The following is a 13323-nucleotide window of genomic DNA, read 5'->3' on the forward strand; positions in this document are numbered from 1 at the left end:
CTGACTGAAGGCTTTGTAAATGCTCCTCCCAAGTAGGGCCCATGACCCAGATGTCATCAAGGTAACTGACACAACTGGAAATGTCCTTAATCAACTACTCCAAATACCACTGGTAAATTCCTGGCACAGATGAGATTCCAAAAGGCAAGTGATTAAACTGGTAAAGCCCAAATGAGGTGTTGAGGACCAGGAAAGTCTAAGAAATCACGTCCAATGACAACCACAGGTAAGCATCGCGCAAGTTGATGGGAAAAATACTGGTCCTCTGACAACACTGCCAACAAATATGCCTGCAGCGGAATGGGATTCAGATCTGTGACACACTGGATGTTGACTGTCTGTTTAAAATCACCACAAAGGTGTATGGCACTGTCAGGCTTCTGTATCACCACCAAAGGTGTAGCCCACTGTCTTAATGAAATACGATAAATGATGCCCTGATCTTGCCAATGCTGCAACTCAGCCTTTACCTCATTGTGCACAGCAGAGGGAATGAGGCAGGGACGACAAAATTTGGGGCCTGCTGATGGCTTAAGAGAAACATATGCCCCAAAATTTTCTGCTCGGCCAAAGGTATTCTCAAACAGTGGGCTGTAGGACCACAAGTATGGAATACAAGTTGTGAAACAGAACAGACTGATACACTACATGCACTTTGCCAATGATCTGGAAGATAAAAATAGAAAACCCATTGAGCCCAAAGATATTTTGTGCCAACAGTGAATTGGTCACTAACAAGGTAAGTTGCTGTTCCACATTTCAACATCTGGAGGCAGAGAATTGTCTCAAGGGATTGCACTGTATACTATAAGACAAACCTGTTGGAGCAGCCAATGGAACTCTGGGTATCCCAAGAGCCTGTATGTATCTACGATAATTACACTGATCATCAATCCCATGTCTACCTGAAATTTGACCAGCCACCCATCTACTATCAATGTCAGCTAAATATGCCGGGGCAACATGTAAGATGTGTCAGAGGAAGTCCCAAGAGTCCAGAGAAAACACCAGGGCATCCGATGACTGACTCATAGCCTGTCAACTGTCAGAAACAGTTGCCAAATGACCTATATGTTGGCATACCCTCTATGTGTGGCCAACAATAGTGAACAAGTGACAAATGACAGTCGGTGCATGACTACTGATTCACCCAATGAGCAGGAGGAGAACAATGCTGAGGACCCGAAAATCACCACATTGTGAGTGGTGTGAGTTTGTCGAGCTCTGCATGGGTGAGGACAAGCAGTGCTGCGTCATTACTCCTCCGGAATCATCAATAGTGGCAGCAAATGGTAAATTAGTGGGAGGCAAGGCTGCCTGGGGTATCCCGTGGGGCACTGAGGGTTGTTTACCATACACACCCAATTGAGACACCTGTCAGTTATCATAAAGGACATCACTTGCCACTTGCCACTGCTGTAAGCTCATGTAATTCCGAAATTTGAGGCAAAATACAGAATAAGCAACCGATAAAGGGAAGTTCCTCAGGCTCAACAGAGGGCTTCAAATTTTGTCCACGTTCATATAAAACTGTGCTGCCAGGCAACAACAAGGCAGCCTTATCAACCGGATCAATGATACGCCTTACCTGGGAGTGCAGCAAGAACCAGTGCAGATAATTTACCCGCGTTTCCATCAACTTACTGAAACTGGCGAATGGCATCTGGCGTGGTGCAGAAAATGGAACAGTGAGTGCCTGGCTTCCCACCGGGGAAGCAAGGATGTGAAGCAAGTCCTCATTCTAAGTAATCAGAGCCTGAATATGCTTCCTGTTGTTGTTGTTGCTGCTGCTCCTTCTGTAGGTGCAACTGATCCTGTCAGCATTGCAGGTGACCCAAGAGACCATTAGGAACAGGTGAAAGAAAATATAGGGGCATAAACATGTCCTCCGTCACCACTTCTGTATCTACACAGGCGTGACAATGCCACTTCACTATAAGTGTTGACGCAGATACTTCATGGGCTGACAGTGGCTCAATAATAGCTGGGGAATAGAACACTACAAGAGGGAAATGAATTCACCATGCAAGTCGATCTATGGGGAGCAGAGAGTTGGAACCCACATAGAGACAACATGGAAAGAACACAGTGCATGTCTGGTGTGGGAAGCTAGCGCTAAGCACTTGATACAACACATGGTGTAGTATGTTAGGTGAAACCCACGGTGGTCAAACTCCGAGTAAGCACCGGCCCGCCCACCTGGCCTACTGCCACCCATAGGTAAAATCCCTGCCAGCAGGTCTGCCCATACTGTGTGTTGCAATTGCCCTGCATGGCAGGTTTCTACATCTACATCTACATACCAGCTCATCTCCCTCCATTGTGATGTCTGCTGGCAAGGATACTAAAACTTGCAATTTCACTAGTAATTTTCTGGTCCAGATTGCATACCAATCTATTTCCTTTCAGAGTATGCTGATGCAATAGCTCCATATTGACAATAACATAAAACTGCTTGCTCGATGAAAGAGCCATACCCAAAGACTGGAAAGTTGCACAGGTCGCACCAGTATTCATGAAAGGCTATAGGAGTAATCCACTAAATTACAGGCCCATATCGTTAATGTTGATATGCAGCAGGATTTTGGAACATATATTGTGTTTGAACATTATGAATAACATCGAAGAGAACAGTCTATTGACAGATAGTCAACATGGATTTAGACAACATCATTGTTGTCAACCACAACTAGCTCTTTACCCACACAAAGTGTTGAATGCTATCTACAAGAGATTTAAAATTGATTATGTGTTTCTAATTTCCAAAAGGCTTTTGACACTGTACCTCACAAGCGGCTTGCAATCAAATTGCATGCTTATGGAATATCATCTCAGTTATGTGATGGATTAACAATTTCCTGTCAGAGGTATCACAGTTCATAGTAATTGACAGAAAGTCATTGAGTACAACAGAAGTAATTTCTGGCGTTCCCCAAGGTAGTGTTATAGGCCCTCTGCTGTTCCTTGTCTATATAAACAATTCAGAAGACAATCTGAGCAGTTGTCTTAGGTTGTTTGCAGATGACGCTGCCGTTTACCATCTGGTAAAGCCACCAGAAGATCAAAACCAATTGCAAAATGGTTTAGATAAGATATCTGTATGGTGAAAAAATCCTAAATAATGAAAAGTGTGAGGTTATCAACAAGAGTGCTAAAAGCAATCCATTAAACTTCAGTTACACAATAAATCAATGAAATCTTACTACTACTACGACATGATCAGGCCCAGTGGACCACACACATCTGCAAGTAAATTCAACTAAATACCTAGGAATTACAATTATGATCAACTTAAACTGGAAGCAATGCATAGAAAATGTTGTGGGGAAGGCGAACCAAACACTGCATTTTATTGGCACAACATTTAGAAGATGCAACAGGTTTACTACAGAGATTGCCTACACCATGCTTGTCCATCCTCTCTTGGAGTACTGCTGCATGGTGTCAGATTCTTACCAGATAGGATTAATGGTGTACATCGAGAAAGTTCAAAGAAGGGCAGCACATTCTGTGTTATTGAAAAGTAGGGGAGAGAGTGTCATGGACATGATACAGGATTTGGGTTGGACATCATTCAAACAAAGGCATTTCTTATTGCAGCAGGATCTTCTCACAAAAGTTCAATCACCTACTTTCTCCTGTGAATGGGAAAATATTTTGTTGATGCTGGCCTATGTAGGGAGAAACGATCATTATAATAAAATAAAGGAAATCAGAGCTCATACAGAAGGATACAGGCGTTCATTTTTTCTGTCCATTGTTCAAGAGTGGAATAATAGAGAATTATTGTGAAGGTGATTGAATGAGCCCTCTGCCAGGCACTTAAGTGTGATTTGCAGATTAGCCATGTAGATGTAGATAGATGTAAATCTAATAAATAACAAATATATAAAAAAAAACATAACCAAAAGGACAGACATAGAAAGAGACATGATAGGAAAGATCAGAAAGTTGAAATCTCGGTCCGCAGCTCGTGGTCGTGCGGTAGCGTTCTCGCTTCCTGCGCCCGGGTTCCTGGGTTCGATTCCCGGCAGGGTCAGGGATTTTCTCTGCCTCGTGATTACTGGGTGTTGTGTGATGTCCTTAGGTTAGTTAGGTTTAAGTAGTTCTAAGTTCTAGGGGACTGATGACCATAGATGTTAAGTCCCATAGTGCTCAGAGCCATTTGAACCATTTTTTTTAAATTTCTTGGAGAAATAACACAGGTAAATGAATGAGAAATATTCAAAATAGATTAACACATCAGAAAAATGGAAACAGCTTATGACTTATCCAAGAACATCTAAAATATGAGAAGCATCCCTAGGAACATGGAATTAACACTAGTTTCACCAGAATATTTACACGAATGTGTATACTTGACAATGAATTATATGCCAACAAGACTGACGCACTAGTAATGGGCACCACAAAGGAAGAGATGGTTGCAAAATCAGCAATAATGAAGAAATTTATCAGATTATCCAGGGAATATCAGTAGCAATGACAAAAAGAGATGAAGTTTATTTATGGAATAATTGAGAACAAATTACTCAAACAAATATTTAAATATCTCTGGGGAAAGAAATCAATAACAGCCTGGATTAAAGGGTTTACAAAACATACAGAAACCATTATTTTTCATGATTCAGGAATAACAGAGAAAAAATTATTTAGAAAAAAATTAATATATTAAACTTAGGAGGAGTCCAATGCAAGGAAACAAAGAAATAAAGAGACGCTTGGCTAGAAAAAAGGAAACAATAACATGCAGAAAAGATGAACTGAAGCTGGAATATATCTTAGTTGGTCAATGCACTACATGTGACACCATTTCATCATTTTTAAAATCAGACTTCGAAGAACAAAACACTTACATAAATACTGCCATTTTCTTGCCCAAGAGCTATCAACTGACCACATGGTGAGAAACAACAGCAATGTGGAGGGCTGGATACTCGTTTTGTTTCAGAATAGAGTTCCCTTTCAGAATTAGTAAGCCAAATGATATGAAAGCAGTTGTTTTTGTCAGCCATAGCCAGTATCTCTTGGTGAGGGCAGAAATCAGCACCAGTGATTGTAGCATCTCGTATTTGGCCAACTATCACTTCTTCCAATTCCCCGGTATCAATTCTTGAAACCTAGATATTAAAAAAACAATAAAATCAATAATCATTACTATTGTACACAACTTGCACAGCTCAATGAAAAGCTACAGCAAAATTAATTTTTTACATGACTAAAACAAAATCTTTTGGAAACATATTCATGTGTTGAATAAATCCATTCTATGATCAACTCAACAGACTGTATTCATTGTGTGCATATCAGCAGTGTGTGCATATCAGGAAAATAAAACAAAGTTTATTAAACTGCAAGCCCCAAACGCTTCATATTCACAGGTCTTCTAACTAAAGAAGGAAACTATATATCATTAGACAGTATCCAGCTCAAAGATGGTTACAAGCACTTCATACTATCTGACTACATAAAGTATTTATTTTACCAGACAAGATTAGAGCCTTAAAATCCTCTCTTACTTTTAACTGGACACCTTGAAAGATACTCTTTATACTTGACATTGAAATGTGTGTAGAAAATGAGTTATACACAATAATGATAATAATGAAAAGATAATTATTATGATAATGTAGAATCATAACAACATTAACATTTTTTATATTATATATTTGTCATGTGAGAATAATGCCTTAAAATAGAAAATCTTAGCAGTGGCACTGAAAGAGCCAAATTTGGAGGTGCAATTAACTGATGTAGGGAGAGATGATGCTGCTGATGACGATAATAATAATAATTGACACATCGATCAAGATGCATCCAACACGTGGCTAAGAAAAGGCAATATATACAGTGAGACGGAAGGATTCATGATTGCAATACAGGATCAAACAATAAACACCAGATATTACAGCAAGCATATTATTAAAGATCCCAATACCACAACAGATAAATGCAGACTTTGCAAACAACAAATCGAAACAGTAGATCACATCACAAGCAGATGTACAATACTAGCAAATACAGAATACCCCAGAAGACATGACAATGTAGCAAAAATAATACATCAACAGCTTGCCTTACAACATAACCTTATAAAACAACATGTTCCTACATACAAGTATGCACCACAAAATGTACTGGAGAACGATGAATACAAATTATACTGGAACAGAACCATTATAACAGATAAAACAACACCACATAACAAACCTGACATCATACTCACCAATAAAAAGAAGAAATTAACACAACTAATCGAAATATCCATACCCAATACAACAAATATACAGAAGAAAACAGGAGAAAAAATTGAAAAATACATACAACTGGCTGAGGAAGTCTAGGACATATGGCGTCAGGATAAAGTTGACATTATACCAATTATACTATCAACTACAGGAGTCATACCACACAATATCCACCAGTACATCAATGCAATACAGCTACATCCAAACTTATATATACAACTACAGAAATCCGTAATTATTGATACATGTTCAATTACCCAAAAGTTCCTAAATGCAATATAACATATACCGTGCAGTTAAAAGGAAGTCACGCTTGATCAAGGTCCGCGTCACTTTCCATTTTTGACCAGACATAACGTCTGAGAAAAGAAAGAAATAATAATTTAAACAAAAAACCAGAAACGGAAGAAAATAACGTAAAAGTGAAGGAGGTAGGTGTAAAAATCCTGGTATTGCAATGACAATGTTACAAATATGCAGATCTGCTACTGTATAGGAACAAGACATTTAGGATGTATAAAAGGAAAGCTATGCTTAATCACAACTGGACAAGTAAAATGTGCAATATTAAAAATTTATATAAAGTTTAGAACTCTGGATGGAACGAACTTTAGTGACATACTTCATAATTCTTTGTCACATGATAAAATGTTGTGACACATCAGTTCGGAAAATTTGAACCAGATTCTGATGAGTGATGAGAGCTGGAAACCTAATACTGAAACACTCAGCAGGAGAGAATGAGATCTCTGGCATATGCATATGTTAAAAATCTGAGTATGTATGAAAACTTTTGCAGTGCATTCAAACAGGATGGAGAAACAATTAAATATGCACTATGTCTGTGGCTCAATCACCTACTTACAGAAAAAAATAAATTAAATAAAATAAAAAAATAAATAAAATAATTTATGTGTTTCAAAGGTCAAGCCTTCATCTTGTGTGGTTATTCTGTGGATGAAGGCTTGACCTTCAAAACACATAAATTCTAGTGTTTTTTACTCGGTAAATAAATGGTTGAGGTGACATTTTAACATTGGTTTTTACAACCATGAACTCATCAATAGGGATAAAAGCAAAACACTGTGTCTGAAATCAGAATTGGTAAAAGGAACATAGAACAAAATATCAAAAACAGCAGTACATGGGCGAGCTCATCACGAACCTTAATTAAGTCACTTGGTATCATGGCATATTAAAAATGATTTTTTTGGTGATAATCATCAACAGTGTACAGCAAATAGTATTTCTAGACAGTATTGTGGGGCAAGATTGCAATAATGGTCAACAGATTATAGTGAAAAGGATACATAAATAAAGCTCTTCTGCCAATTTGTGAAATATAAAATTTTGTCAAAAGAATTCTTCAAACATTCCAAAATATGTATGATCTTATGTCAGTAGTCTATTACCTCCAGTGCTTTGTCCGTCAAATTCTAAACAGTGTTTCATTTTCACTTCAAAACTGCTAAAAGTTAATTTTCTCTTGAAAAACTGGGCAGTGCAGTACGGGACTTCACACAGCAGAGGACCTGCAATATGTGCTACATGGATATATTGCCTCTGCTTGCAGGACACTTTACTCCACATATGGTTGAAAATGAGAAGATAAAGTTATGATATGGAGAGCCAGGATGCTAGATGTACTGAATATAGTAATGCAGTTATGAAATAATGATAGGAAATTAATATGAGAGAAAGGTATTCATGGAAAAGACCAATGAAGAACCCAGAGCATGTGAAAAGCACACCATTTATATGCACACAAACACCATAATTGTCTCTGATGAGAACTACCATGACAAAATAATCAAATGTTGCAAATGTACAGGGGATGAACAAAAATATGGAATCACTGTTGAGAAATGCAAGCTTGAACATAAATGCACATGCTATCCAATCCAGCAGGTTGAGCTGTTGTATTTGACCATGCATGGCACCTGTGCAATGTCCTCAGTGTGTTGCAAGTGTCACTCATGGTCAGAACAGTGTTCTATGTAGTTTTGAGTGCATTAGATTGGAGCTAAGTAAAGTCAAACATGGGTTGATACTTGTGTGGTGGGTGCTTCAGTAAGCAAGGTAGCTGATGTTTCAAGAGGTATCATACTGAAGACTTACACCACATAGAGGAAAATCAGAAAAAACAGTGACTGCCACGTCATGCTTCAGATGAAAGTGTGCATTGAGTGAATATGACAGATGGTCATTCGGGAGAACCCTATCAGCACCAAAACAACATGAAGGGAGCTGCATCAGCAGACAATTGCAGAGTAAGCTGGAAATCCAAAGCCACTTATCAGTGACACAAATGTTGTGCTGAAGTCATAAAAACTGGACTATGGAACAATGGAAAAAGTCATTTGGTTTGATGAATTTTGTTTCCCAGTGTTTCCAACTTCTGGACAAGTTTATGTCCCAAGAGTGAAATATGGTGAAGTTTTGGCCATGATATGGGCAGCCATATCATGGTATTCCATGTGCCCCATGGTTACTCTGCAAGGGTGCATTACCACCAAGGGCTACGTGAACATTTTAGCAGATCAGGTCCATCCCATGGTACAATGTTTGTTCACCAATGGTGATGCTGTGTTCCAAGATGATAGGTCCCCTATTTACACAGCCTGCATTGTCTAGGACTAGTTTTGTCAGCCCGAGGATGAATTGTCGCATCTCCCCAGCCACCACAGTCACCAGATCTCACTGTTATTGAGCCTTTGTGGTCTACTTTGGAGAGAAGGATGCATGATCACAAGCCACCTTCAACATCATTAGCTGAACTTGACATTATTTTGCAGGAACAATGGTACAAGAGTCCCTTGAATACCATACACAACCTGTATTTATCCATTCCAAAATGACTGGAAGCTACACTACTGGCCATTAAAATTGGTACACCATGAAGATGACATGCTACAGATGTGAAATTTAACCGACAGGAAGAAGATGCTGTGATATGCAAATGATTAGCTTTTCAGAGCATTCACACAAGGTTGGCACCGGTGGCGACACCTACAACGTGCCGACATGAGGAAAGTTTCCAACCGATTTCTCATACACAAACAGCAGTTGACCGGCGTTGCCTAGTGAAACGTTGTTGTGATGCCTCGTGTAAGGAGGAGAAATGCGTACCATCACGTTTCCGACTTTGATAAAGGTCGGATTGTAGTCTATCACGATTGTTGTTTATCGTATCGCGACATTGCTGCTCGTGCTGGTCGAGATCCAATGACTGTTAGCAGAATATGGAATCGGTGGGTTCAGGAGGGTAATATGGAACGCCGTGCTGGATCCCAATGGCCTCGTATCACTAGTAGTCGAGATGGCAGGCACCTTATCTGCACGGCTGTAATGGATCGCGCAGCCATGTCTCGATTCCTGAGTCCACAGATGGGGACGTTTGCAAGACAACAACCATCTGCACAAACAGTTCGATGATGTTTGCACCAGCACGGACTCTCAGCTCAGAGACCATGGCTGCAGTTACCCTTGACGCTGCATCACAGACAGGAGCGCCTGCGATGGTGTACTCAACAACGAACCTGGGTGCACGAATGGCAAAAAGTCATTTTTTCGGATGAACCCTGGTTCTGTTTACAGCATCATAATGATCGCATCCGTGTCTGGCGACATAGCTGTGAACGTGCATTGGAAGCGTGTAATTCGTCATCGCCATACTGGCGTATCACCCGGCGTGATGGTATGGGGTGCCATTGGTTACACGTTTCAGTCACCTCTTGTTCGCATTGACGGCACTTTGAACAGTGGACGTTTCATTTCAGATGTGTTCCGACCCTTCATTCGATCCCTACGTAACACTACATTTCAGCAGGATAATGCACGACTGCATGTTGCAGGTCCTGTTCGGGCCTTTCTGGATACAGAAAATGTTCGACTGCTGCCCTGGCCAGCACATTCTCCAGATCACTCACCAACTGAAAACGTCTGGTCAATGGTGGCCGAGCAACAGGCTCGTCACAATACGCCAGCCACTACTCTTGATGAACTGTGGTATTGTGTTAAAGCTGCATGGGCAGCTGTACCTGTACACGCCATCCAAGCTCTGTTTGACTCAGTGCTCAGGCATATGGCTGTTATTACGGACAGAGGTGGTTGTTCTGGGTACTGATTTCTAAGGATCTATGCACCCAAATTGCGTGAAAATGTAATCACATGTCAGTTCTAGTATAATATATTTGTCCAATGGATACCAGTTTATCATCTGCATTTCTTGTTGGTGTAGCAACTTTAATGGCCAATAGTGTATTTTGAATGCCAATCCTACACCGTATTAGGCATGGTAATGTGTTATGTTTTTGGTGCTTGCATACTTTTGTCCAACACCTATATCTTATACAAAGATTCATGACTAGCTTAAATCATCTGCACTTTTCACTATTTATGACATATTGGACTACAAACTGTAGCAGAAATTCAGCATGACAGTTGACTGTACTGGTTTCCATTTTATTGCAAGTGATAATAGTTTTATAAATTTTTGAATTGTGTCAGAGAGAGGTAATGATTTTCCTGTATGCAGTAACAATCTGTTCTGGCCAGAGAAGATCCTCCATCCAGGATAAGGTTGAAACCTTTTATTGTTTTTTATATAACAGGGTACTGTCAAGGAGCATGAGATGAATTGCTTCACAGAAACGTTCACCGACCAACTCACCATGCCATGTAAGGATCACCAGCAACTTCTATGGTTTCAGTCGGTGCCAGTCTTGATATGGACGAAAAGTCATCATTTATATCTAAGTTAACAGAAACAATTTTCTGAGAGCTGGTACTTAGATACAGCTCTCTGCCATCATCATATAAATGATATTTAGAAGATAAATACAAGGAGAACAAAACAGGGCCAAGGATTGAAAACTGACAGGCTCCTGAGAATGTATTTTTCATTGAAAGCGGCTCTATTCCACATATAGTGTGTTCATAACTAGTTTCCACATAGCTTTTCAACTACATGAGTACACTTTTGAGAAATTCAACTGTTTTGTCTCCTAAAGGAGGATATTGAAATCCATTGTATCAACAGCCTTGATAAAAATCAAGCTTTGTAAGAATGGTCACTTCAAGAAGCTTTTCTGAAGCTTTGAGTCACTTTAACTGATGCAATTGTTGGTGCTCAGTTAATACATATTATAGATGTTATAAGTATTAAGGTATTCAGTCAACTGATAAGGAACAATGGACTTCAAAACTTTTGACACTGAGACCATAATGTTCCACTCACTAGTCTGGATCCTTGTGACAACTATTGCAAGGTGTTTGCTTTCATACATTTGACACCATACGTGCCCATCTGTCTGATGGAGCATAAAACATGATTCATCTGAAAAGACCACCTGCCACCATCCAGTGGATGCCTACTTGCATTTGTCAGTGATGAACAACAGTCAACTTGAGTGCATGAACCACACACCTCCTGTGGAAGCTCAACTGCAGCAACATTCACTGAACAGTCATTGAGGAGACACTGTTGGTAGCCCCTTGGTTCATATGAGCAGTAAGTTGCTGACTGCACAAATATTCAACAGTACATGTCTCTGCAGCCATCACTCACACCTGTCGTCTATGTCCCATGGTGCACCACGGTTGCTATGGCACCAGTTTTGGATAGCACCTTTTTGTCATGCACGACATACTTCAACCACAGCGGCACGCAAACAGTTTACAAGCTTAGCTGTTTCTGAAATGCTTCCACCCTAGGCCCGAACACCAATGATCATGCCCTTTAGGACGTCAGATCGATCCTTTTCCGCATTATGGCAATGACTGAATTTTTTTCTGCACCCCCTGACACACTTTACATGCCTTCCACTTCTGGTGCTGCCACCTGCCATCTGTGAGCAGTTACTTCCCATTGACATTGAACATAGGGGTTGATCACATTAATGTTACTGGACTGTGTATAAACCAAACTGTAGGATGGAAATATTTAACACTTTTGTCTTTCACATGTGAGATCATTCCAAATAGGTATGTGATGGCTGAGTGGTGGATTTCACTGTCCAGAGATAGCCATCCATCACTTCCAGCCACACTTGTTCCCACTGACTTGTGACCTTATATGTCAATTGTCAGTTTTTTAGAACAAGGGAAAGCAGCAAATAGTAACAGTGCACTCATTGCAAGCACCTGTTGCTACCCGATTGACTAATTCATTTACTTTGATTTGCAAGTGTCCATGTTACCAGCAGAATGACAAATTCTTCTTCTTACTTTGTACGCAGAGAAATGTGACTTCAGTATTCTTGACTTACTTCTCAACTTGGAATAAATGTCACACAGCCTGTGAGACACTCAGTGGGGTTAGTGCAGATGCAGACTTTCCTGGCACAATCTCATCTCATCTGCTCCAAAAGCCATAATTTCATATGTATGAGAGTGGTTTGAAAAGTTCTCGGAACAGAATAGAAAAAAAGTACCACTGAAACATTTTTTATTTTTCACTGTAGTCTCCTTGTAGATTAATGCACTTGGTCCAACGATGTTCCAGTGCCTTGATCCATCTCGAAAATAAGTTTCCTCCAGGCCTGCAAAATAGTTGTCAACTCCAGCTATCAATTCTTCATTTGAAGTGAATCATCATCCATCAAGAAAAGTTTTCAGTTTTGGGAAGAGATGGAAGTGTGATGGAGCCATATCAGGTGAATAAGGTGTGTGTGGCAACAATTCATACCTTAGTTCTTGTAATTTTGCCACGGAAATGGCACGTGTGTGAGTGTGCAGTGTCTTGATGGAAGATGAATTTCTTCCTTGCTAAACCTGGCTGTTTTTCATGTATTTTTTGTTGCAATTTGTCCAGGAGGTTAGCATAGTATTCTCCAGTAATTTTTTGCCCAGTAGGGAGATAATCTACAAACAGAATCTCCTTCACACCCCAGAACACTGATTCCATGACCTTTCCCGCCAAAGGAATTGTCTTTGCTTTCTTTGGTGGCACAGAATCAGCATGTTTCCACTGCTTTGACTGTTGTTTTGTCTCTGGGGTACAGTAGTGCACCCAAGTTTCATCTGTGGTCACAAACCGGTGCAAAAAAATCGTGTTTGTTTATCCTAAAATGGG

At 40.0% G+C, this 13323-nt stretch overlaps 1 protein-coding gene across 1 annotated transcript in view; it reads right to left on the reverse strand.

Moving 5' to 3' along the window:
- The window catches only part of LOC126248282 (apoptotic protease-activating factor 1-like), a 274185-nt gene that overhangs the window by 15578 nt on the left and 245284 nt on the right, over nt 1-13323 (reverse strand). Inside the window, exon 18 of the mRNA XM_049949131.1 lies at nt 4857-5120. Within this exon, the coding sequence (XP_049805088.1) occupies nt 4857-5120 (264 nt within the window). The remainder of the gene's footprint in view (nt 1-4856; nt 5121-13323) is intronic.

This window comes from Schistocerca nitens, chromosome 3 (assembly GCF_023898315.1).
Source record: "Schistocerca nitens isolate TAMUIC-IGC-003100 chromosome 3, iqSchNite1.1, whole genome shotgun sequence".
NCBI lineage: Eukaryota > Metazoa > Arthropoda > Insecta > Orthoptera > Acrididae > Schistocerca > Schistocerca nitens.